Source organism: Taudactylus pleione, unplaced genomic scaffold (assembly GCF_031769625.1).
Source record: "Taudactylus pleione unplaced genomic scaffold, aTauple2 ptg000781l, whole genome shotgun sequence".
Taxonomy (NCBI): Eukaryota; Metazoa; Chordata; class Amphibia; order Anura; family Myobatrachidae; genus Taudactylus; species Taudactylus pleione.
The window spans coordinates 4,962,809-4,989,683 of NW_028285183.1; the positions used below are offsets into that span (position 1 = coordinate 4,962,809).

The 26,875-nt window shown below is 44.7% G+C and overlaps 1 protein-coding gene across 1 annotated transcript in view; it reads right to left on the reverse strand.

Annotated features, from left to right (window-relative positions):
* The window catches only part of NAB1 (NGFI-A binding protein 1), a 44,388-nt gene extending 19,072 nt beyond the window's left edge, over positions 1-25,316 (reverse strand). The window contains exons 1-4 of the mRNA XM_088457735.1: positions 24,994-25,316; positions 6,296-7,128; positions 2,907-3,040; positions 196-247 (exon numbers count right to left, since the gene is read on the reverse strand). Of these exons, the coding sequence (XP_088313861.1) occupies positions 196-247; positions 2,907-3,040; positions 6,296-7,108 (999 nt within the window). The 5' untranslated portion in view covers positions 7,109-7,128; positions 24,994-25,316. The remainder of the gene's footprint in view (positions 1-195; positions 248-2,906; positions 3,041-6,295; positions 7,129-24,993) is intronic.
* Between the last annotated feature and the right edge of the window lie 1,559 nt (positions 25,317-26,875).

The window sequence follows — 26,875 nt, forward strand, 5'->3', positions numbered from 1 at the left end:
ACGTATTTATGTCTGTTTTAAGGAGAACACAAAAAAATAAATTAACAGAGTATTTCAGGATTCCGGAGATGAAGGTCCTGAATGAGGCAATAAAATTCTGGATGACAAATGCTCATGTATAAAACATGATAACGCTTACGCCCGGCGCCTCCCCAGCGCATTCTAGCTACGAGAAGGATAAAAATGTCACAATACCTCAAGTTTAATCCTTTTAGGCAACAGCTCCTCCCGGTCTTCACATTTAGACCTAGAATTGAGTACGATAATGATAAACCAGCTTTCAGGGCTCTCAGGGTTAATATATTTTAGTCAATTTAAAAGTCACGTACTAGGCTAGGTCATTAATTACACTCATTTATTACATCTGCACAGACACTTTCTTAAAAGGCTAAAACTGATCCGGTATCGAATATAAATAAGCTGGTGTCCAATATGTCTTCTTTCCAATATTGGAGCTGCCAGATGTGATATTCATTGTACACCGGCCCATGTCTGGGTCTATAAAGGTCCCTAGACGACGCGTCCCGTGATTCAGGTCACTTGTATCATTTAAACAATTATTTTAGAAGCGTTTAGTGCCCCATAGGAGGTTTTACCTATAAGTGGGAGATCTATGTACAGTGTGTACTGTAGCAGGACAGATTATATATAATGTAAGCATTATGGCACAGGGTCAGGCACCGGGATGGCGTTATATATAAAATGTAAGCATTATGGTACAGGGTCAGGCACCGGGATGGCGTTCTATATAAAATGTAAGCATTATGGTACAGAGTCAGGCACCGGGATGGCGTTCTATATAAAATGTAAGCATTATGGTACAGAGTCAGGCACCGGGATGGCGTTCTATATAAAATGTAAGCATTATGGTACAGAGTCAGGCACCGGGATGGCGTTCTATATAAAATGTAAGCATTATGGTACAGAGTCAGGCACCGGGATGGCGTTCTATATAAAATGTAAGCATTATGGTACAGAGTCAGGCACCGGGATGGCGTTCTATATAAAATGTAAGCATTATGGTACAGAGTCAGGCACCGGGATGGCGTTCTATATAAAATGTAAGCATTATGGTACAGAGTCAGGCACCGGGATGGCGTTCTATATAAAATGTAAGCATTATGGTACAGAGTCAGGCACCGGGATGGCGTTCTATATAAAATGTAAGCATTATGGTACAGAGTCAGGCACCGGGATGGCGTTATATATAAAATGTAAGCATTATGGTACAGAGTCAGGCACCGGGATGGCGTTATATATAAAATGTAAGAATTATGGTACAGAGTCAGGCACCGGGATGGCGTTATATATAAAATGTAAGCATTATGGTACAGAGTCAGGCACCGGGATGGCGTTATATATAAAATGTAAGCATTATGGTACAGAGTCAGGCACCGGGATGGCGTTATATATAAAATGTAAGCATTATGGTACAGAGTCAGGCACCGGGATGGCGTTATATATAAAATGTAAGCATTATGGTACAGAGTCAGGCACCGGGATGGCGTTATATATAAAATGTAAGCATTATGGTACAGAGTCAGGCACCGGGATGGCGTTATATATAAAATGTAAGCATTATGGTACAGAGTCAGGCACCGGGATGGCGTTATATATAAAATGTAAGCATTATGGTACAGAGTCAGGCACCGGGATGGCGTTATATATAAAATGTAAGCATTATGGTACAGAGTCAGGCACCGGGATGGCGTTATATATAAAATGTAAGCATTATGGTACAGAGTCAGGCACCGGGATGGCGTTATATATAAAATGTAAGCATTATGGTACAGAGTCAGGCACCGGGATGGCGTTATATATAAAATGTAAGCATTATGGTACAGAGTCAGGCACCGGGATGGCGTTATATATAAAATGTAAGCATTATGGTACAGAGTCAGGCACCGGGATGGCGTTATATATAAAATGTAAGCATTATGGTACAGAGTCAGGCACCGGGATGGCGTTATATATAAAATGTAAGCATTATGGTACAGAGTCAGGCACCGGGATGGCGTTATATATAAAATGTAAGCATTATGGTACAGAGTCAGGCACCGGGATGGCGTTATATATAAAATGTAAGCATTATGGTACAGAGTCAGGCACCGGGATGGCGTTATATATAAAATGTAAGCATTATGGTACAGAGTCAGGCACCGGGATGGCGTTATATATAAAATGTAAGCATTATGGTACAGAGTCAGGCACCGGGATGGCGTTATATATAAAATGTAAGCATTATGGTACAGAGTCAGGCACCGGGATGGCGTTATATATAAAATGTAAGCATTATGGTACAGAGTCAGGCACCGGGATGGCGTTATATATAAAATGTAAGCATTATGGTACAGAGTCAGGCACCGGGATGGCGTTATATATAAAATGTAAGCATTATGGTACAGAGTCAGGCACCGGGATGGCGTTATATATAAAATGTAAGCATTATGGTACAGAGTCAGGCACCGGGATGGCGTTATATATAAAATGTAAGCATTATGGTACAGAGTCAGGCACCGGGATGGCGTTATATATAAAATGTAAGCATTATGGTACAGAGTCAGGCACCGGGATGGCGTTATATATAAAATGTAAGCATTATGGTACAGAGTCAGGCACCGGGATGGCGTTATATATAAAATGTAAGCATTATGGTACAGAGTCAGGCACTGGGATGGGGTAAAAAAAAATATAGGTCTCTTTTTTTTTTGTTAGATAAAAGTTCATTAGAACAAGTTCCTCTTTCTTACGAGTCTTCAATGGTTTACCGATGGACTTTTATTTCCCTGTATTGTAACCTGGTAACGTTAGTGAAGTGTTGTGTCCCCGATGGCTTAATATAAACAATAGTAATCATATCTAGTTATATTGCACTAAGTGAGCCTCTATTGCCTGCATTGTCTTACTTGGTGGTCCTGTAGGTATATTTGTAGGTGACTTCCCGGGAGATCTGCCGCGCCAGTGTGAAGAGCTCGTCTCGTCTGGTCAGCAGCGCAATGTCCTTCATGCAAAGCTGAGCTGCAGCTTCATTCACCGTTAGCTAAATATTATATATAATAAGAAAAATAGATTAAATAAAAAAAAAAAAAAAAAAAAAAGAAAGAAAAAAGTTGAAATGTTTTCTCAAAGGGGTCATGGAGTGGTCCAGACAAGATGGAAGATGGAAGCAAACAATTGGTGCTCATTGAAGGGCCAATAACTAATATCCTGATTAATCCTGACATGGCTTCCCAGGCCACCACAGGCTACTCACCCCACTGTTGGGCCTACCCTGAGATTCTGTCATGGTCTATGGACTGCGCCCACTACGTAACTTCCTTCATTGACATAAGCAGAAATATTTCCCTTTGAATCTCTCTGCATTCACTATGCGTCTCCAAAACACTATTTCTACAAACCCATCTTTGGGGATATATTTATCCAAAAGCCACAATTTACAGAGGCATGGGGAGACCGAAATGGAAACCTCCCCTCTATACCGGTGGACAAGGTGTACCAATCACCCATGCATGTTCCATCAGCACCCCAATGATGAAACTCATTATAAAGTACTAATCACTAGCATAGGTGCCCGGAGACACTGTACAAGATCACCCCCCTCTATCGCCGAGCTCTGCTGTAGGTATAATGTCCACGTAGGTTCCCATTTCGACAACAAAAAGAAAAGGAAAATTCACTTTTGAACCACCTGATCAATACAGGCCTGATTCTGATTCCTGTCTATGTCAGATGGGGGGTTCCATCACCTAGTCCTCAATATGTCTATGGGTGATATTACGCTCTCAGTGACAGACAGAACGCAGAAGTTCACCTCCACCTGGTTTAATTGGTTCCAGCTTAGTCACCCACAAATGCATCCTTTGGTCACCTAGACTACCACGTAGTTTCTTATTGCCCTGCCCTGCCTGGTCAGGGATATCCAACACCGTCCAAGCCCCACCTGTCCGCATTGTGCCGTATTACCCCCTTCCCTGTCCACCATCTGCCCCTTTCCATCTTCCTCACCTGTCCCTGTCATGTCTTATGCTAAATTGTCTCTGTGCGTTTTTCCCAAGCTGCTTCCTCTCCTCTTATTCGGCTTAACTGTTATGTTCCTGTCTCCCATGTCTGTCATCCATGTGCTAAATTCCTCTGGATGCGATTTCAACCAAATCGCATGGAACACAATCATTCGTCTTCTGTCTATTTGTTATAGTCATTATGTTGTCTGGTACGCACCGGTCTGTGTTATAGTCATTATGTTGTCTGGTACGCCCCAGTCTGTGTTATAGTCATTATGTTGTCTGGTATGCCCCGGTCTGTGTTATAGTCATTATGTTGTCTGGTACGCCCCGGTCTGTGTTATAGTCATTACGTTGTCTAGTACGCCCCGGTCTCTCACAGACAGTGTGATGCGGTTATATTTGCTCTGTACTTACATTATGGACAGCTGTCATGTACTGTCCCCATGCTCTGTAATTCTGGTATGTTTTGGGGTTTACCCCTTGCACGGCCGCAGAGACTCTGTGGTGCCTTATAAATAAATTAAAAGAATACCCTTTTCATAATGGGTTCTTGCAGTGCCTCCTGGCAAACTCATGGATATTGGCGGTAATCAACCTCTACCCCCCTGGCTTGAACCTTGTATTTTATGGTCTTCTTTCCTAGTTCCCCTTCCCCCCATTTTTTTGGTGTGTATGTGTTCCCGTTTCTGTTTATGAAAGGAAGGATCTTTTTAATGATACTACACAACATGAGAGGTTTATGTATAGCAGAGAAGCATCTATCCACAAGTATCCTAAAATACGGTCGCCTTGGTATAACTCTGGATTTACAATATGTCCCCAGACTAGTGTTTGTGCTCCCCCGGTCCCCTTTCAGATGTTTTGGCCAACCCTGCGCAGCTTGTGTGATAATTCATGTTTGCCGATTTTACCATTTTAAATTGCCCATTACTTACTAAACTGTAATTTACATGTTTTAACAACAGATTCAGGGCCGTATTTAATTAGCGCTGAAAACTGACGTTTTTTCCGCCATTGTCGAAAACAAAAAAAAACACATTTTCACCAAAAACACAGGCGAAAACGGCAAAAAAAAAACAAAAAAAAAACTGAAGAAAAGTTTTCTCCATCCCAAACCAGGAGAAAAAAAATGCAAAATCCCTATTTTTGGCTAAAAATTTTAGGGATTTCTTTCAGAACCCTTTGGACACCCCCCCCCACTAATGATACATTACTGGAAAAAAAAATTGTAAGTTGCATACTTTTTGGGTGAAAAAAATAAATAAACCGTTGATAAAGATGGAAAGCATTTTTTTTTTCCAGGAAATTACTGTTCCACATAAATGGGTGCAAGTATATTTTCGGGTCGTAAAAACGCTATTTTAAAACCCGTTAAAAAAAAAAAAATGCCTGCTGCAACCGCATGCGATGTTTAAAGAACACTTGATGCATCCATACCACTCTCCGAAAAATCAGACCCAATACTTTAAAACCATTTTCAACAATTTTTTTTTTTTTGCCCAAAATTTGCGCGGTCGTCTTTCTCCAAAGTACACAATTTACGAATTTTTTTCCTGGTAATTTATCATTATGGGGGGTGTCCAAAGGGTTCTGAAAGTAATCCCCACATTTTTAGCCAAAAATAGGGATTTTGCATTTTTTATCTTCTGGACTGGGATGGAGAAACTTTTCTCCAGTTTTTTTTCGCCTGTTTTTTTGGTGCAAATTTCACCATTTTTTTCTGTACATTGATACCTTCTGTTTGGTCTATGGGCTTTGGTCTCTTTTTTTTTTTTTTTTTTTTTTTTAATCAGTAAAGTTTTGGAAAACTTAATAAAAAAGACCCAATTTAATATTTAAAAAAAAGAAAACAAAAAAAAAATAAGCAGCAGATAGCAAACAAGTTCAAACTATTATCTATTCAAACTCACTTGAAACCTATAAGCTGAAGTTCCCAATAAACAAAGAAGCTGGGAACACATTATAGATGATTGTTTTTAAGGGACAAATGAAAACAAAACATCATGTACTGCAAGAAAATATTAATATTAAGCCAATGTAACAATAAAGAAAAAAGTAGTTTCTGCCTTTGGGCGGCTCTCGTCCACAACAGCGGAGGCGCCATTTACGGAGCAATACAGCTGTGACCTGTACTCATGAAAGATCAGACTCGGACCCTTATTCTGCCACTATCCAGTCCTCCAAATCGCTAAAAACAGAGCGGGAGGGAGCGATACTTCAATGTACCGTATTAGAAAATGCTACATAGTATTTATAGATAAATGAGGCCTCCTAATTAATTATGTAATTACCTCATGAAGAGTCAAGTGATTTCCATCCTTCCTTTTAGAGTCAAACCTGCCGTAGATGGCACTGTACTTGCGGATCTCTTCTTCTCTGCGCTGGTCCTTGTCCGCCATTTCAAATATGTGGCCGATCATCTTCGCCAACTTCTTGTTGTTCTTCAGCATTTCCCTGACCTCGCTCAAGTCACTTTTTGGCAGGGAAAGCAGCATTCTCTCAACACATTCGGCTACGGAGAGCGCGGCCGCCGCGTCCAAGGTCTCGTTGGTGTCTCTCGGCGACGCCGGGGAGCCGAGGTCTGCGGGGGATAGGCTGTGTTCGCTGTCTGTAGTGTGGTGACTTGGCCAGTGCCTCCCCTCGCTGCTATACTGCTGCGGAGAATTCCCCACGCCGTCCGACTTCCCTGCGCTCTGCACGCACGTCGTGGCCGCACATTTCGGAATCTTCAGGTGCGGTTCTCTGGCGGTGCTGTTCCTTTCGTAGCTGCTGGAGCTGAGTCCCAGCAAAGAGGAGGAGGATTCTGGAAGCTTGTAGATTGGGATGCTGCTGACTGGCAGGGACGTTAGCGGCTGGTTAAAGACGCCAGGGTTGGTGACCCAATCTCTCAGCGCCTTCTGTAGTCTCCTAACATGGAGAGGCTTACTAGCCATGCCAACCAGTGCCATTATCTCCAGGAACTCCTCTTCTCCGGCTTCACACAGCTGCTGAACGTCATCGCCCCCCTGCTGGATGAAGGCATCAAAGTAAGAGAGAAGGTTGGCTCTTTGTAATATCCGGTAGAGTTGTAGCTCTCCCAGCGTCCTGGGCAACGAGGACGCCATGTCCGATCAGCACAGGAAACCTGGGGGAAAAAATAAGATAAATCAGCTTTCATTTGCAAGTAAGTCTGCAGCCAGATCAGTTAAGGGATTTTGGTGATCCGCTGAGGCGTATTAATGTATATTATGTTGACAAGGGCGGCCCTCGTCCCCCTGGAAAGCCAATCAGGGTTGCATTTGTTTCAAAGCTTCATTCAATAGCAAGCAAGACGGGTGTGGTGTAAGAGATAGACAGTAATTAGATAGACAATGTCTAGATCGAGCCCAGATGTTAGACAGTTAATAGATCGACAGGTACTAAAGGTCGACAAGGTCAAAAGGTCGACATGAAAATGGTCAACAAATGATTTATTTTTTTGCGTAAATACCATTCGGCCCCTTGTGGGCTCGCTTCGCTCGCCACGCTGCGGGCACGGTGGCTCTCTTCGCTCGCCACATGGATTTACTCCCCCTCCATGCCCACTTGGATGGTAGGGAATGACGTTGGACACTGGCTCATCTTAAATGCCTAACCCTAAAAAATAAATAAAAATCATGTGTCGATATTTTTTTGTGTCAACCATTTTCATGTCGACATTTTGACCATGTCGACCTTTTGTAGCTGTCGACCTTCAGTGTGTCGACCTTTTGTACCTGTTGATCTATTGACTTTCTAATATCTGGGGTCGATCTAGACATTGTCTAACGAATTACTGTCTATCTACAGTCCTGTACCCAGCAAGGCACATGTGGAGCTTCTGCTAACTACAGAGACAATATTACACCATAGCTAATAATAATAATAATAATAATAATAATAATAAACATGAATGTGTTTTAAAGGACAAACAGAGGCAGAGTGGGGCCACAAAAGGCCTTACAGGAAGAGGTGGTGGCATGGAAAACCCACGAGGAGGAGAGTGGGCCACACACCCGAAGGGGCCACATACACGAAGTGGCCACAGGAGCCCATGTGTTCATGATATCTGAAGATAAGTATATGCAGCATTTCTCCTTTTTGCTAACCCCATTTTCTTCCTGTAGGCATAACCCTGTAAGTCTGAGAAGAGTCACACTTCCCTACTCTCCCGGAAGGTGTGGGAGACTCCCGATTGTTCGGGTAGTACCCCACACACCCAGAAGAAGAAGAAGGTGATCTCCTGCATCCTGCCAAATTCCTAGTGAAGTGGGCAAGATGGGGAGATAATACCGGGAATGGCGCGTCCTTATGGAGGGGCGGGTCTAAAAGGACTCGATTCGCTTCATTTTAGCCCCGCTCCTTCCCCATAGACTCGCAATTCACGGCATTTTGAAGCGACTGGGGTGGAACCTAATGAAGCAGATAGCCCCGCCCCCAAAATGGTTCTCTTCTACCGAAGGGAAGCAACTAAAAGTCAGTATGAGAGGAGAGCATGCTGGTTAAGACCTTTGACAGATCCAGTGCCGCAATGTGTAGTTGTTTGCATTAGTTACCCTGTGCTCATGCATACAGGGTACATGTGTACAAAGACAAACATGTGAGGCTCCGGAATGTTTATAGAATGGCTTCCTAGGTTATTCTATGAGAGAAACAAAAGCAAAAAAAGCAATGGCCACCGGGTTTATAGAATGGCTTCCTAGGCATTCTGTGAGAGAAACAAAAGCTATGGCCACCGGCCAAACAACATTCATCAGAAGTTTCAGAAAAAGGAAAAAAGAAAACAAACAACTTTACAAAAAAAAAAAAAAAAAAAGTATATATAAACAGTCAGGTGCATAAATATTGGGACATTGACAGAATTTTCATATTTTGGCCTCTATTCACCACCACAATGGCTTTGAAATGAAACAAACAAGATGTGCTTTAACTGCAGACTTTCAGATTTAATTCGAGGGTAATTACATCCAAATCAGGTAAACGGTGTAGGAATTACAACGGTTTCTATATGTGCCTCCCACTTTTTAAGGGGCCAAAAGTAATGGGACTATCAACTCAAAAGCTATTTCATGGACAGGTGTGGGCTATTCCCTCGTTATTTCATTATCAATTAAGCACGTAAAAGGTCTGGAGTTGATTCTAGTTGTGACATTTGCATTTGGAATCAGTTGCTGTCGACTCAATATGAGATCCAAAGAGCTGTCACTATCAGTGAAGCAAGCCATCATTAGGCTGAAAAAACAAACCCATCAGAGAGATAGCAAAAACATTAGGTGTGGCCAAATCAACTGTTTGGAACATTCTTAAAAAGAAAGAACGCACTGGAGAGCTCAACAACACCAAAAGACCCGGAAGACCACGGAAAACAACTGTGGTGGATGACAGAAGAATTATTTCCCTGGTGAAGAAAAACCCCTTCACGACAGTTGGCCAAATCAAGAACACTCTCCAGGAGGTAGGTGTATATGTGTCAAAGTCAACAATCAAGAGAAGACTTCACAAGAGTGAATATAGAGGGTTCACCACAAGATGTAAACCATTGGTGAGCCTCAAAAACAGGAAGACCAGATTAGAGTTTGCCAAACAACATCTAAAAAAGCCATTACAGTTCTAGAACAACATTGTACCAGAGTGATGGGAAGAGAAGAGTATGGAGAAGGAAAGGAACTGCTCATGATCCAAAACATACCACCTCATCAGTGAAGCATGGTGGTAGTAGTGTCATGGCGTGGGCATGTATGGCTGCCAATGGAACTGGTTCCCTTGTATTTATTGATGATGTGACTGCTGACAAAAGCAGCAGAATAAATTCTGAAGTGTTTCGGGCAATTTTATATTCTCATATTCAGTCAAATGCTTCAGAACTCATTGGACAGCGCTTCACAGTGCAGATGGACAATGACCCGAAGCATACTACAAAAGCAACCAAAGAGTTTTTTAAGGCTAAAATGTAGAATGTTATGCAATGGCCAAGTCAATCCCCTGACCTGAATCCGATTGAGCATGCATTTCACTTGATGAAGACAAAACTGAAGGGAAAATGCCCCAAGAACAAGCAGGAACTGAAGACATTTGCAGTAGAGGCCTGGCAGAGCATCACCAGGGATGAAACCCAGCATCTGGTGATGTCTATGCGTTCCAGACTTCAGGCTGTAATTGCCTGCAAAGGATTTGCAACAAAGTATTAAAAAGTGAAAGTTAGATTTAGGATTGTTTAGTTTGTCCCATTACTTTTGGCCCCTTAAAAAGTGGGAGGCACATTTAGAAACCGTTGTAATTCCTACACCGTTCACCTGATTTGGATGTAATTCAAGGGTGTATCTAGGGGTCCGAACGCCCCTGGCAAACTAAGGGACTGGCGCCCCCCTCCAATGACTGCTTTAACTAAAAAAAAAAAAACAACACACACTGGGGGTAGTTTAATTCACACACGTGAAGAAATAGGGAGAGTATAATTTTTTATTTCTCTTTTTAATATATATATATCTTTTATAGAACTTACTCTATTGCAAACCACTATATATAAATTTATTTATGCAAAAAAACACAGGAAAAGCTTGAAAACATTGAATCAAAAACAAACAAAATGCATTATGGGTAACATAACTTACATATATTCAAATTGGGCTATCTATACTGCATTACACTTTTTAACTAATTATACCTACACTCCACCATTCATTTACTGGGATGATAACTCACTCACATGAATCTTTTATATTATCCCACGTAAGAATGAAGACAGTCCATATGGATCATGTCTTATTCCCAACACGGGGTTAGCCACAACCTATAAAGATCATAGCCAGTCCCCCAAACTGCGGAAAAGATAAATTTATTACACTTACACTGGGGGTAGTTCAATTTACATGCCTGTAGAAATAGGGAGACACATACATACATACATACATAATATATATATATATATAGATATATATACTGTCCCTGAACTTAAATGTTTCTGATATAAAGGGACATACAGTATAAGAAGGCTAATACATACTAGCAAGCAATGGAGAACACTGGTAAGAGCAGAGGAGACAGAAGGAGACCAGGGATCCTTGCTGCAGCTGACTGTGGGACACTGCTAAGAGCAGAGGAGGGAGACAGGAGATCGTGCGCTAGTGATGTCGGGCTGAAACAGTGCCCACCCCCCCCCTCGGCCGGCGCCCCTGGCAAGGGCCATCCAGGCCAATAGGAAGATACGCCCCTGATGTAATTACCCTCAAATTAAATCTGAAAGTCTGCAGGTAAAGCTCATCTTGTTTGTTTCATTTCAAAGCCATTGTGGTGGTGAATAGAGGCCAAAATATGAAAATTCTGTCAATGGGGGTCATTCAGACCCACTCGCAAGCGGCAGTACGCTCGCAAGCGGGTCGATGGTCCCCACTGCGCATGCGCACGATGGAGGGAGCTCCGTCGTGCGCATGCACGAGACCCGGACTGCGACAGCCAAGCTGTCGCTCCGGGTCTCGCACCAAAGGGGGCGTGCTGTCAATGGTGACTGACATCACGCCCCCTTTGGTGGGCGTGCCGGCCAGATGGAGGCGTTCCCATGGGAACGCCTACCGTCTGAAGCCGGCCCCACTGACATCACTAGTGATGTCAGTGGGAGTGATTTTGGCTCTGATAGAGCCAAAATCACTCCAGGGCTTGTGGCTGGGAAACCCTACCGCAGGGTTTCCGTCGCAAGTCCGATGGTCACGATGGTCAAGACCATCGTGACCATCTTTTTGGACGCTCGTATATGCTGTGGGTGGTCACCCACAGCTATACGAGCGTCCAGGAGGACGCTCCATTTTAATGGAGGAGGGCCCTGATTCAGAGCGAGCGCTCTGGTCAGAGCGAGCGGCTCTGAATCAGGGCCAATGTCCCAATATTTATGCAGCTGACTGTATATAGTGGATTCCATTTCTATCTTCTACAGATGCTGTGGATAAATCTTCGCCATATATAAGAAGATATCGCCAACGAGCTTATGCCTTCAAAACTGCACAAAGATCCATACGTGGTGTCAGAATACCTGGATGTTTTTTTGGAGGATTCAATTTCACACATTTGTCTGGTTGACTGGACACAATAATTGTGGTTTAGCTGTAATGGTGTTCGGATACTCTCCATAGCCAGGGTGATAAAGACAATATAGTGTAGGAAGATATAAGTATTGCTTAAGTGGAAATGGGTCAGGGACATGGAGGTAGATGTGATCGCCTGCACAATACAAGGCATCGTGGCATTTCAGGCGAGTCTGTCCACAAGGGGCACAATGGAAAAAAAAGTGCAGTGTCCCGCGACTGGGGAAAATAGCGGTATAACGATTACCGCCGGTGAACGGATGCAGGGCCGCATGCCCCCGGCACCTATTCACAGGGACATGAGCGCTTGGGCGCAGTCTGGCATAAGTGCCGGGTAGGCCCCCAAGATTTATGAAGAGGGGGCGCGTCTTAAAGACACATCCCCTTTTCGGACGCTCACCAGAGTGCCCTTTCTCTAGATCCGGCGCCCTGTCCAGCACCGGACCTGGAGTGAACAATATGTGTACTAAGATGCAACATTGAGGAAAAATGTATGCAGTAAGGGAATCGCCGACACTGAGCACGTGCGCAGTGTCAGATTTCCCGGAGGAGGCTTTCACAAGACTCGCAGGGATGGCAGTTAACGCTAATGCTGTCCCTGCGAGTTATCTTTAGTACATAGAAGGGCAAATTTTGTTTATAATTAAAAAGTCTGTTGCAATAAGAACTGTTAATCATGGCATTGAAGCAATAATTAATACATAGGGTATGTCATTTAAATCCCGGCTGTCGGGATTCCAGCGCTCAGAATGCAGGCGCCAGAATCCCGACCGACGCCATCCCAATGGTAAGTAGTGGGGTTAGGGGGAGGGTTAGGGGTTATGGTTGGCACTACAGGTTAGGTTTAGGCTGTGTGGGGAAGAATTAGGTTTAGTGGCGGAAATAGGGTTACAATACTATCCAATAGGTGTCGGTATCCTAACCCTGTCGGTATCCTAACCCTGTCGGGGTACCGGCTTCGGGAGTCTGACCGCCGCCGGTAGCCCGTACTCAACCCATACATTGACACCTGGATAATAACAGGCCCTGCTCATAATCTTACAGTCTATAGTGAATCATAGCAGACAAGACTCTTTCTGACTCATTTTACATAAAGTAGGGATCATGTGGGAGGGAGTGGCGCAATGGCTGGGAGGTGAAATCTCAGTCACCTCCCACAAAGATTACAGAGTAGAGCAGAAACACGCCTTAAACAACAACAGCAACAGCAACACCACCACCACCACCACACACCAATCAGGGCCACACAGTGACAAAACAACATGAGACTGACTGTAACCGGATAAAGATACCATAGAACCTGCAGTAATGTGACCCTTCTCTCCCACAGTAATAGCAGACAACCTAAAAAGCTTTAATAAAGCAAATTCCACTTCATTTTGTTTTGTTTTTTTGCAAGTAAATGTAAACATTGAATACACAATCCTGTTCGCAGGGGCGTATCCACCCATTGGCCGGGATGGCACTCGCCGGGGGGCCGACCAAAGGGGGGGGGGGGGGCGCAGTCCGGCAGTGCCACCAGCCCCCAAGGGGTGGACTACCCCCGCTAGTCCCCTAGCCCCACAAGTGTAGGGCAGACCGCAGTGCGAGCAGCCTGCCCTTCACAGTTTACAAACACACAACCGCCGCTGGCGGCTGTGTGTTTGTTATAGCAACCGGCCAATGAGAGCCAGACAGACTCTCATTGGCTGCTGTGTCGTCCATGGAGGGAATTGGCTGGAGCTCACTCATGAGCTCCGTCTTCCGGCTCCCCCTACAGCGGAAGATGGGAGAGACGTCACGACGTCTCCCCCATAGCGCAAGGGTAGAGGCGGGATTCGGAGTGGACAGCGGCGGTCGCGTCAGGAGCGGGGATCAGGTAAGTTGTATGTCTTCTTCTTCTGTCTGTGTGTGCACGTAAGCCTGGCACAGCAGGGGGGGGGGGGCACTGTATAAGGGATGGCCGCTAGTGGGGGCACTTTATGGGAGGGTGCCTGCTACTGGGGGCACTGTATAGGGGGTGGCCGCTACTGGGGGCACTGTATGGGGGGGAACTAATGGGGGCAATGCAGCATGGGGGGGGACTACTACTGGGGGCAATGCAGCATGGGGGGGACTACTACTGGGGGCAATGCAGCAGAGGGGGGATTACTACTGGGGGCAAAGCAGCATAGGGGGGATTACTACTTGGGGCACTGTATAGGGGGGACTACTACTGTGGGCAATGTAACACAGGGAGATTACTACTGGGGGCACTGCATAGAGGGGGGGAGGGCGCGCCAGGCCATTACATAGCCAGGGGCGCTTGAATCCCTAGATACACCCCTGCCTGTTTGCCTCTATGATGGGACGTCCCTCACCTAGGACCAACTTTATTTGTACTAGGGAGGCAAAACCTAGAGAAACCAAATGTCCACAAATGAGGACACAATCTGCAAAGTAGGAGAGACACAAACTAGCTGAGATCTCCATGGGATGGACAATGCGTGCTCTCCTTCTGTCCCCCATATTTTGTGGTCAGAGAAGAATCTGGTACTTTGGAATTATTAGTACATATACGCACACATGGGGCTCTTAAGATTAAAGTGTCCCTACTTAGAGCACTCTGGGGTTCCAAGTAGGAATACCCATCGATGGTCTTTGGCTAGTGTGGGGGGTTTCCTCCCATCAATGGTGCAGTACCAATACCACACCATCAATGGTGCAGTACCAATACCACACCAAGTACCGGTTTGTCCGGGGACAGTGGCAGGTGGGGAGTTTGACTGGGGCGGTACACCTGTCAAACCGTAACGCAGGTGTCCTAAGGCGAGCTCAGGGAGGACAGAAACCTCCCGTGGAGCAGAAGGACAGAAACCACGGGAGGTTTCTGTCCTCCCTGAGCTCGCCTTAGGACACCTGCGTTACGGTTTGTCAGGTGTACTGCATTGGTGGGACCAATACCACACCAAGTACCGGTTTGTCAGGTGTACTGCATTGGTGGGACCTGTGCAGCATTCAGCCATTGATGGCTAAACCATCAATGCTTTTCTAACGATGGTTTAAAACCATCGACCATCAATGGTACAGCGTTCCATGGCCATCACTAGTTCCAAGGTTAGTAATGAAGAGTAATTTGGAGAACAGGTACGTCAGAGGATGTGCTACCCAATTTTTGGTTAAAAAATATTAGTTAAAAATGACGTATACACCATGGTATCAGATTATGTTCATTTCCACCAGGAGTTGTCTTTGAGTAACTAATCGTAAACCGTGACATAGAACCACACAGCGAGAGAATATTGTATTGGTGCAGCAGCGATGTGTAGGGGGATGTACGCTCACACAGGACATCAGCAGCAAACAGGGAGATTTTTATCTTTGTAACTTTATCTGGTGCTTGATACACTCTCTCCAAATAATAGTCTTTAGTAGCAAAAAACATTTCCTTCACTCTCTGGGTTTCATCTATAAAGGTGTTCCACTATTGTGCAGTATCGAAAGCATTAAATGGGTTTTTGAGTTAAAGAACAGTAGTAAATTAAAGATTATAAAGATCACTGTTAATGTCATCTAAAAGCTACAAAATTTATTGTTGGCTTCATCTTCCAAATTAATAGAAAATTCCTGAGACCTAAAGGGCAGTACTATGGCCTTTAAGTAGGGAGGCCAATCCCGGGATTGGGGGGGATCCAGGGATTTGGGCCTAAAATTGGCGGGGCTTCCAATCCCGGGGAATTCGAGACTAATGTTTCCAGGCATTAATTTATGTCAGGCAGCACTGACCCCCGGCTGTGACAGAAACGAACAGCAGAGAGAGGACAGACCTTTGGGATTACTTGCAGTGTGTTACAATTCCCCTGTACCCCTTACAATATTGTATTGTACATGGGATAGACATAAGGATATCCTTCAGAAGGAGTAAGGATCAATAAGGGTTGATGTAATAATATGTTTAAAAATGGGGCAGACTAGATGGGCCAAGTGGTTCTTATCTGCTGTCAAATTCTATGTTTCTGTGTATGACGGCCGGTGAGAACTCGCACCCTAATTCAGGATATAACGGCAGCATCTGGGGATATTGGGACATTGTTCCGCAATAGATGCCAACTCACTATTTATCGCATTTATATGTCACTAATTAGCTCAACCTCTGATACTATTTTTTGCTCCTAATCACACGCCATATTCAAATGATCTAATGGCCGGCAACCACAAACACATACTATATACCAGCTGGGAGCTGTCTAGTAAAGCCAATGTTTATGCCTTTTACTTCATAATACAATAAGGGGTATATTTACTAATACGAGAGGTTTTAGAAATGGAGATGTTGCCCATAGCAACCAGATTCTACTTAACTTTTAACTAGCACCTTCTAGACGATAATAGCTAGAATCTGATTGGTTGCTATGGGCCAACATCTCCACTTCTATAACTCACACTTTAGTAAATATACCCCTATGGGGCGTATTCAGTTTAGAGCGAAAAGTCCAGCCACAGACTTTTCGCCGTCATCGGAGGTTTTGCCGTCGAAAATTTATCTCGCGCGTCCCCGCTTATCCCCGTATTCAATTCCAAATTGGCGAAAACGGGACCTGGCGAAAACTAAATCGCCGAAAAGTCCTGTCATTTTTGGGGAAATCAGCCTGACACCCCTCAAACGATGCTCTGACATGGGGGTTCACTATGGGCACCCCCGAATAGCTCTGCTAAAGGTATGTGGGGTCTTTAAACGGTTTCAATAGGTGCTATTTTGCGTTTTTTAGAAGGTGGTGAAGAATAGTATTTAGGAAGTTTTTTGGGGGGCAAAATAAGTAGTTCCATCAAATTTGGGGTACATGAAAATGGGTGTACGACTGTAAGCATATTTTAAAGTTGCGAATATGAAGTTTAAAAAAAAAAATTAAAAATCCACCTGCCGCAACTACCTGCAATCAAAAACACACCTGGGGCATACTTGGGGACCCCCTAGAGTCTATTTTGCTAGTTTAGAAGTTTGAGTTTTTTTTTTCGCCCCCAAAACGAAAGTACTTTTTTGGGGTGTCCTAAGGGACTTTTAAAAAAAAAAAAAAATTGGCACAGATTACGTTTGCGGGCCTGTCCAAGGAGTGCAGGGTGGTTTTTGGAAGTCTGCACCCCAAAACCCCAATTCTGCACTTTTTCTTGCCACCTATTCTTTGGTGATACTCTTCCGCCGTCTCTGATGCATTGACTATTCGCACCAGCGAAAAGCCAGACAAATTGAATATGGGGATAAGTGGCATCGGCGAAAAAATTTAGCCGAGAACGGCTTTTCGCTCCAAACGCAGCCCTAAGTGTCTGATTGACCCTGTAAATTAAATGAACACAAAGGTTATTTTATTCTGGAGGACTAGAACAAGTACTACTTCCGATAATCTCATTTCTAGTCTACAAAACATGAACATGGGTCTATGAAGTTCCTAGAGCAGTAGACTATATGGGTCTCCTAGAATCCCACCTGCAATAGAATCAAATTCTGAAAGGAACAGAAAACACATTTAAACAAAACTATCACATGCACCAGAGGTTCCCAAACTCCGCCATGACAGTCCAGGTGTTAAGAGATATCCATGTTTGAGTACAGATGACTTAGGGCCTGTTTCGCTACCGATCGCAACTGCGATTACGCACGCAATTGACCGATTGTTGTGTTCTGCAAATGCATCGCACAACCCATGCGCGAACACTCCACTGTGATCAGTGACTACGGAGACCCATCGCAGAGTGATTGACAGGAAGTACCGTTTGGGGGTTGTGAAGGCGGGGTGGTCGGGGAAACGCAGGCGTGCCGATGCGTTTGTAGGGCTGGATGAAGAGAGCAGCAAATGAAGCACTTGCACCAAGGTTTCCTCTTTTTTTTGCATCTGCTGCATTTCCCAAGAATTTATTCAGGCCCGTAACTAGGGGTGTGTGAGCAATGCTGTCATACAGAGCGCAAGGCTCTGTGGGTGGCTCCATCGCTGGCCTGCGGCCCTCGCTTCTGGCTAGCAGGGTGCCGTTCCAGGATCCGATCGGAGTGGCATCAGGATTCTGCACTTAGATCACCTTGTTATTTAATTAGGTCTTTGATACAAATGGCCTGAGCAGGTGAGCTCACACCGTGCTTTCCTTATGTATACAGTAAGGTGAGCTCACACCGTGCTTTCCTTATGTATACAGTAAGGTGAGCTCACACCGTGCATTCCTTATGTATACAGTAAGGTGAGCTCACACCGTGCTTTCCTTATGTATACAGTAAGGTGAGCTCACACCGTGCTTTCCTTATGTATACAGTAAGGTGAGCTCACACCGTGCTTTCCTTATGTATACAGTAAGGTGAGCTCACACCGTGCTTTCCTTATGTATACAGTAAGGTGAGCTCACACTGTGCTTTCCTTATGTATACAGTAAGGTGAGCTCACACTGTGCTTTGCTTATGTATACAGTAAGGTGAGCTCACACCGTGCATTCCTAAGTATTCAGTAAGGCGAGCTCACACCGTGCATTCCTTATGTGTACAGTAAGGCGAGCTCACATCGTGCATTCCTTATGTGTACAGTAAGGTGAGCTCACACCGTGCATTCCTTATGTATACAGTAAGGTGAGCTCACACCGTGCATTCCTTATGTATACAGTAAGGTGAGTTCACACCGTGCATTCCTTATGTATACAGTAAGGTGAGCTCACACCGTGCATTCCTAAGTATTCAGTAAGGCGAGCTCACACCGTGCATTCCTTATGTGTACAGTAAGGCGAGCTCACACCGTGCTTTCCTTATGTATACAGTAAGGCGAGCTCACACCGTGCATTCCTTATGTATACAGTAAGGTGAGCTCACACTGTGCTTTCCTTATGTATACAGTAAGGTGAGCTCACACCGTGCTTTCCTTATGTATACAGTAAGGTGAGCTCACACCGTGCTTTCCTTATGTGTACAGTAAGGTGAGCTCACACCGTGCTTTCCTTATGTGTACAGTAAGGTGAGCTCACACCGTGCTTTCCTTATGTATACAGTAAGGCGAGCTCACACCGTGCTTTCCTTATGTGTACAGTAAGGCGAGCTCACACCGTGCATTCCTTATGTGTACAGTAAGGCGAGCTCACACCGTGCTTTCCTTATGTATACAGTAAGGCGAGCTCACACCGTGCATTCCTTATGTGTACAGTAAGGTGAGCTCACACCGTGCATTCCTTATGTGTACAGTAAGGCGAGCTCACACCGTGCATTCCTTATGTGTACAGTAAGGTGAGCTCACACCGTGCTTTCCTTATGTATACAGTAAGGTGAGCTCACACTGTGCTTTCCTTATGTATACAGTAAGGTGAGCTCACACTGTGCTTTCCTTATGTATACAGTAAGGTGAGCTCACACCGTGCTTTCCTTATGTGTACAGTAAGGTGAGCTCACACCGTGCTTTCCTTATGTGTACAGTAAGGTGAGCTCACACCGTGCTTTCCTTATGTGTACAGTAAGGTGAGCTCACACCGTGCTTTCCTTATGTATACAGTAAGGCGAGCTCACACCGTGCTTTCCTTATGTGTACAGTAAGGCGAGCTCACACCGTGCTTTCCTTATGTGTACAGTAAGGCGAGCTCACACCGTGCATTCCTTATGTGTACAGTAAGGCGAGCTCACACCGTGCTTTCCTTATGTGTACAGTAAGGCGAGCTCACACCGTGCTTTCCTTATGTATACAGTAAGGTGAGCTCACACTGTGCTTTCCTTATGTATACAGTAAGGTGAGCTCACACCGTGCATTCCTTATGTGTACAGTAAGGCGAGCTCACACCGTGCTTTCCTTATGTATACAGTAAGGTGAGCTCACACCGTGCTTTCCTTATGTATACAGTAAGGTGAGCTCACACCGTGCATGAGCACATAAAAAACCTAAAGGGGTAAATTTACTAAAGTGAGAGTTTTTAGAATTGGATATGTTGCCCTTAGCAACCAATCAGATTCTAGCTATTATCTTCCAGAAGGTGCTAGATAAATGTTAAGTAGAATCTGATTGGTTGCTATGGGCAACATCTCCACTTCTAAAAACCTGCACTTTAGAAAATTTATCCCTAAGTCTATCTCCGGCCCAGGTTCATCTTACTATTGACAAAAGTGGAATGGGAGAAGGACGGGACGTTTCAATGTAGTTTAAGTACAGCAAAGGCGTGTTCTACTTATGTAGAGGTGAAGTCAGGTACACCTGTCAGGAGGCTCATCTGTTGCAGGGCTCCTGGTACAAGGTACATGCTTATGATGATCATAGATGTGAATTACTATGGACCGCTATTCTGCTTATACACACAAGCAGCGCAGTTGCTAATATCAGGGGTGACATGTAAATGTGTGCATTCATATTGCGCTCGCATCCTGACATAAGGACGCCCACTTCCCCTTACTCACATCCGTATACTAGGGCAACATAGCCAAACCATCGGTAACATCGGACCCATACGCACACTTGCACAAGCCCTGACCTTGCTCAGAAATTGCTACCAGCCACGTACACTATCAGTGCTTTGGCTGCTTATGGCTATGTAGCGGATAATTTATGCACGCCCCTGCAACGGCATGAAAGGCACTGGCACGCCTGCGTTCGCCCGACCACCCCCCTGTCGCCACCCACAAAGGGCACTGAATTTGCATTTTCCCATTCGCAATCTATTTTAAGGATAAAATGTCGGGGCACTGTGCTGAACCCCTTGACCAGCCCCCTTAATGGCTAATTAGGCAATTGCAAGTTTCCAATTAGCTTAATTAGTCCAATTTACATAATCTATAGGGGGGGGTTAAAAAAAAATGGCCTCAAATAAACCCAAAATCTATTTGTTTTTTGTTAGTTTAGGCACCCCCAATTTAATTACAGTATTTTTTTTTATATTAAACAATAATTGTTTTAATAATAATTCAAAGTGCCATCAAAGTACCCCAAAATCACCTTTTTCCTACTTTTTGTTTGCATTTTTAATTTAATTCGTTTGAGATTAAACAAAAAAAAAAGTTTGGGTTTTTTTTATAATTTTTTTTTTTTTTTTTTAAAGCACAAATCTGCCATTTGACACCATTATAAAACCTTCAGTACTTTCCTAATGCCCTTCAAAGCAGTCCTGCTAACAAAATTATCCATTTTGGGGGGTCCAGGATGGTCTCCCCACTTTTTCATGCACTTTTCTCACTTTGCATTTGGCAGTCAATTCGCAAACCTCCACTCCGAGGACCGCAAATAGGCATTTTCAATTGGGTTGGGGAACTCTCGGGTGCGCGCCTTCGTGCGAAGTCGTCTGGTTTTATGAAACAAACTCGCTACTCGCAGCTTGCACCTAGCTGGGTTGACCCCAATGACTACCTGACCAACTAAAACGATCATGAAGTGGGCGCCATACAACTTTTTCATCAGACTTTTCCAAAATTCAGTCTCAAAAACTTGTTTGGCACAAATCGTTAAACCCCCATACACTCAGCAATCATCATTTGACTGCTGGGTGAATTAAAATAAAAGGGCTGGACAAGAAGCAAGCTCCACATTCCAAAAAATATATATTTTTTTTTTCCTTAGGATGCTTCCCGTTCCAATTGTTACCCGACCCTAGGCCTTAGTTGATAGTGGAAAAATTTGTGGGGATAAAGAGCGCCAGGCTTCACCAGCAAGTGGCTTTGCCAGACTGTGCTGCGGTACCCTTAAGGCGCACATCCACTAGCAGATATTAATGGGTGACGGAACGATAACGACATCGTTATCCTTCAGTCGTCCATTAATCGAGTATGAATCGGGCACTAAAATATCAGAAACGACCAGCGATGAGCGCTCCCGCTGGTCGTTACCAACATCAATCATCGAACGAACATGCCGGTCAATCTGCCGATAAGGACAGATTGGCCATGTTCGGGAGATGATGGAGGGTGCCTGCACTGAACGACTGATCGATCAGTGTAGGCACTGCAGGGGTTGGGGAACAACGGTATGACGATTACAATGTCGTAATCGTACTGTCTTCCCTGGGTCGCGTAGTGGATACGCACCTTTAGACGGGAGACCTGCAGTGTAAGGGTCCACCCATCATTGTTCCAGCCAGCCTCAGGCCAGCTGGAACCAGGCCTACAAATAAATGTGCGAGCCCCTTCTCCTGGGTATAACCAGCCCTGGTGCCAATGCCCGGTGGGAGAACTGCCAGGGATAAAGTACTTACAGTAGGTGAAAATGAAGAAACAAAACAAAAAGACCTTTTAGGCTTCATGGGGGCACAGTTCAGCATAAAGCAGCTGACGCCATGCCTCTCTCATCCCTGTGCGCACCAATGTGACCATCTCTCTGACCAATCACACACTGTAGGATTTGTCACCAACAGCGTCACCAGCAAAGTACTGGTCAAAACTGAAACTTTACATTATCAACATAAATAGGGGGAGAGGCATCAAATCTTGGTGAGAGATACAGTGGAGCAGACCCTGATAGCAGCCAATCAGCTTCTGTCTGTAAGTTCCCTAGCATACTGTAACTTGTAAAATGAGTGCTATACCCCTTCCAGACGTAAGCAAAAACCCGGGACTTGCCACCCAGGTCAATGCCCCGGCTTATGTCTTGATGACCCGGGTCATGCCTAAAAGAACTAGATTGGCAGACACTTTAGTGCTTGGCGATGACATCACCTCCATGGGTCCACTGTTAGATGGAAGACCCGGGTCCGGTGTGAAAAGCGATGACCTGGGAATAACCCGGGTCCATCACCCAGGTGTGAAAGGGGGCAAGTACTGAAACCCAGACTTTAACCAGTGTCCAGGGTTCCAAGCTGGGTTAAAGCCAGGGTTTATGTCTGATAGGGGTATTAGTAGCTTATTGATTGGTACTTTAACTCTCTCCAATATTTGATAAAATCTCAGCCTTAATTTTACATAGGTCGAGAATATCTAATGGAGCATACACACGGTCAGATTTGTCAGATGAACGATTAAACGATTTGAACGATTTTACCAAAGTTTTGAACGATTTTTGACTGCATTAAAATGAATGGAATCGTCCAAGTCTGACTGCAAACCCATCAGATGTCAGAAATCGTTATCTGACCATCGGGAACGCGCATCGTTGATCGTCCATCGTTCAGGCATTTCAGATATGAACGATTTTTCTTCAGATATGAACGACTGAACGATTTTTAAATCGTTATCGTTCATATCTGAAGGAAAAATCTGACCGTGTGTATGCACCATAACAAATATAAATAAAATAAAAAGAATTAACAAACATTTACACTGAAGACTCTGTAATACATTCTATAAAGCAGGGGACAGGTGTGTGAAACTTCAGCTGGAGTGGAATTGTACATCCCAGCATGCCCTGCCATAGTTTTGCAGCTAGGGCATGCTGGAATTTGTAGTACCACAACAGCTGGAGTGCTGCAGGTTTTGAGAGAGAGAGAGAGAGAGAGAGAGAGAGAGAGAGAGAGAGAGAGAGAGAGAGAGAGAGAGATGTCTAATAGTAAATTATTATAACTAGTTTCAGAAACAGAAGGAAATCAGTGCTATCCATTTAGAAATGAATAAAATATAAGCATTTGAGTTTATCCAGAGGCGGAAGCTGCTGCACTGATCGTCATGTATTACTTGTAACTTTAGCTGAGTACTGACAGCTTGCTACATACAGAAAACACACACATATATATTTATTACACAGATGTGTCCTGGTACATCTTTGCCGATCGTGCTACAAACGTGCGCATGCATCGCGTCACGCAATTAACTGCAGCAGCATACGCTACGTACTGTACATGCATTCCTATGGCGGCACGGGTGCAAACGCAGTACACGTACCCGCTCAAGGGCACACGCGCCATGCGTACGCAGCAGAGATGTAGCAGAACACATCTGTGTATATATATATATACACACATACACACACACACAGACAGACATGCATACACTCACTATCACACTCTTTAACTTCCCACATTACAGTATGGATGCAATCACCATTATAGAAATAGTCTTGTAACTTTAATACTTTAATTGAGTACTGACAGCTTGTTACATACAGGAAATATAAATATATATATATACATACACACACACACACACATTACCTATATATACACACAAACACATTACATATATACATGCATTATATATATATATATATATATATATATATATATATATACACACACACACACACACATTACATAACATATATATACACACACACACACACACACACACATTACATAACATATATATACATACACACACACACACACATTACCTATATATACACACAAACACATTACATATATACATGCATTATATATATATATATATATATATATATATATATACACACACACACACACACACATTACATAACATATATATACACACACACACACACACACACATTACATAACATATATATACACACACACACACACACACACACATTACATAACATATATATACACACACACACACACATTACATATATACACACACACACTTTACATATATACATACATTACATATTTACACACATATATACACATTACATATATACATACATTACATATTTACACACATATATACACATTACATATATACATACACTACATATTTACACACATATATACACATTACATATATACACACACTTTACATATATTACATATTTACACACATATATACACATTACATATATACATACATTACATATATTACATATTTACACACACACACACACACATGCATTACATATACACACACATATATACACATTGCATACATACATACATACATACATACACACTCTTGCAATGCAGTGAACACTGTTGCACTAGTCTTGTGAGCTGAGTTGTCAGACACTTGCCTGAACTTTCTCACTGTGAGAGCTGCCCCTGGTGCCCTAAGCCCCTGGTACCCATCTATCACCCCCATCCCCTGGAGAGAGAGCAGCCTGTGCCAGCCATGTCCCCCTCACCTCTCTGCCCCCTCAGGAGAGAGCCAGCAGCTGACGTCCCGGTGTCCCCCAGCACAGCAGCAGCAGCCGGGTGAGAGTCCCCCATGCACAGTGGGCGGCCCCGGCCCCTCCTCTCCTCCCTCTCTGACACTTTGTATCAGTATCAGCAGCAGCAGCAGCAGAGCGGCCCGGGCTGGCAGGACGGAGTGGGAGGGGAGGGGGGAGTCTCCCCTGCGCTGTGCACGCCAGCCGCTCACACCACCTCCCCCTCCCCCCCTGCTCCGGGCTGAGATGGGAGAGTCCGCTCTGTCCTGCCACACTGACAGCAGCAGCAGCAGCAATCTCCCTGCTTCTTCCCACTCAGGACCGTGACGCAGTTCCTGGCGTGGGTGGCTGCTGGTGCCTGGGCGTGGGTGGCTGCTGGTGCGCACAGCAATGTCCCACAGAGGCAGAGGGGGGAGGAACAGGCTGGGAGCAGGAGGACTCTACAGAAGGGATTCATTAGTGCAAAATAATAATAATAATATTACATCAGATAATGATCTTCTCCCACTGTAAGATGGGAGTCAGCTCAGCCCCGGGCACCAGCCAGGAATGTCACAGGGGCTGGCCTGGTGGGTGGGTGTGGGTGATTGGAAAGATGGTGGGTGGCAGAGAGCACAGGGGATGCACAGGGCTCATCCTCTATTTGTGCAATAGTCATTAATACAAAGAAAATGAAATACAAATCAGCAGAAAGTAGCACACAGGGCCGGATTCTGCAAGGATCGCAGTAGCTAATACGCACGCAATCGGCTGATTATTGCGATATACGCATGCAGTGCACGTGCGTGAACAAGCCACTGCGATAGGGACTGTGTTTCTACGCGGACCCATCGCAGAGTGATTGACAGGAAGTGCCGCTTGTGGGTGGTCGGGGAAATGCAGGCGTGCCAGTGCGTTTGAACGCCGTTGCATTAGCGTGCATAACTTATCGGCTACAATGTCGTACGCAGCCTGAGGACTCATAGCGTGCAATGATATTAGCAATTCCTGAGTAAGGTCAGAGCTTGTGCAAGTGTGCGTGAGGCTGCGATGGTTTTGTAGGCTTGCTAAACATTACAGATATATGTAAGGTAAAGTGAACGTCCTTGTGCTGCGGCGGTATAGCATTCGCAATGGATTAACATACTATCGCAGTTGAACTGCATGCGTAATCACTGTTGCGATCCGTAATGAATCAGGCCCATAGTTGAGATTTAGCACACTTCCCCTACATGTGCACTGGAGCCAAGAGTCAGATACAGCGAGGTCCTCGCACATCTTTGCTGCAGTCGCACCAAAAAGCCCCACTCAGCGTGCCAGGTCTGTTGAGACTGCTAGCTTGCATCCTATTTTGCCGAAAATGCGTCTATAGCTGGGTACATACTAAATGATGTGTACCCAGCGCAACATCGTACCCGGCTTAAGTCGCAATGCGCAATGACTAGGACGCACCAGCAGACTATGCTGATTAACTAGATATGTGACACTTTGTATACTGATCTACTCAGTCACACACAGATATACAAGCGCTATGATGCAGCGACTGCACCTTTCTTCCACACTAAGGCCCTGATTCAGAACCGGACGCTCTGACAGAGCGCTCGCTCTGAATCAGGGCCGGTCTTTTTTTTTTTTTTAGAACGGCCTCCTGGCCGCTCGTATAGCTAATGCGAGCGGCCAGGATGATGGTCGCGGTGGTCAAGACCATCGCGACCATCGGGCTTGCGATGAGACCCTTGTGGTAGGGTCTCGTTGCCGCAAGCCCCAGAGAGACTTCGGCTCTTAGAGAGCCGAAATCTCTCCCACTGACATCACTCATGATGTCAGTGGGGCCATCCCCAAACGGAGGCGTTCACATGGAAACTTCCCCGGCCCGCCT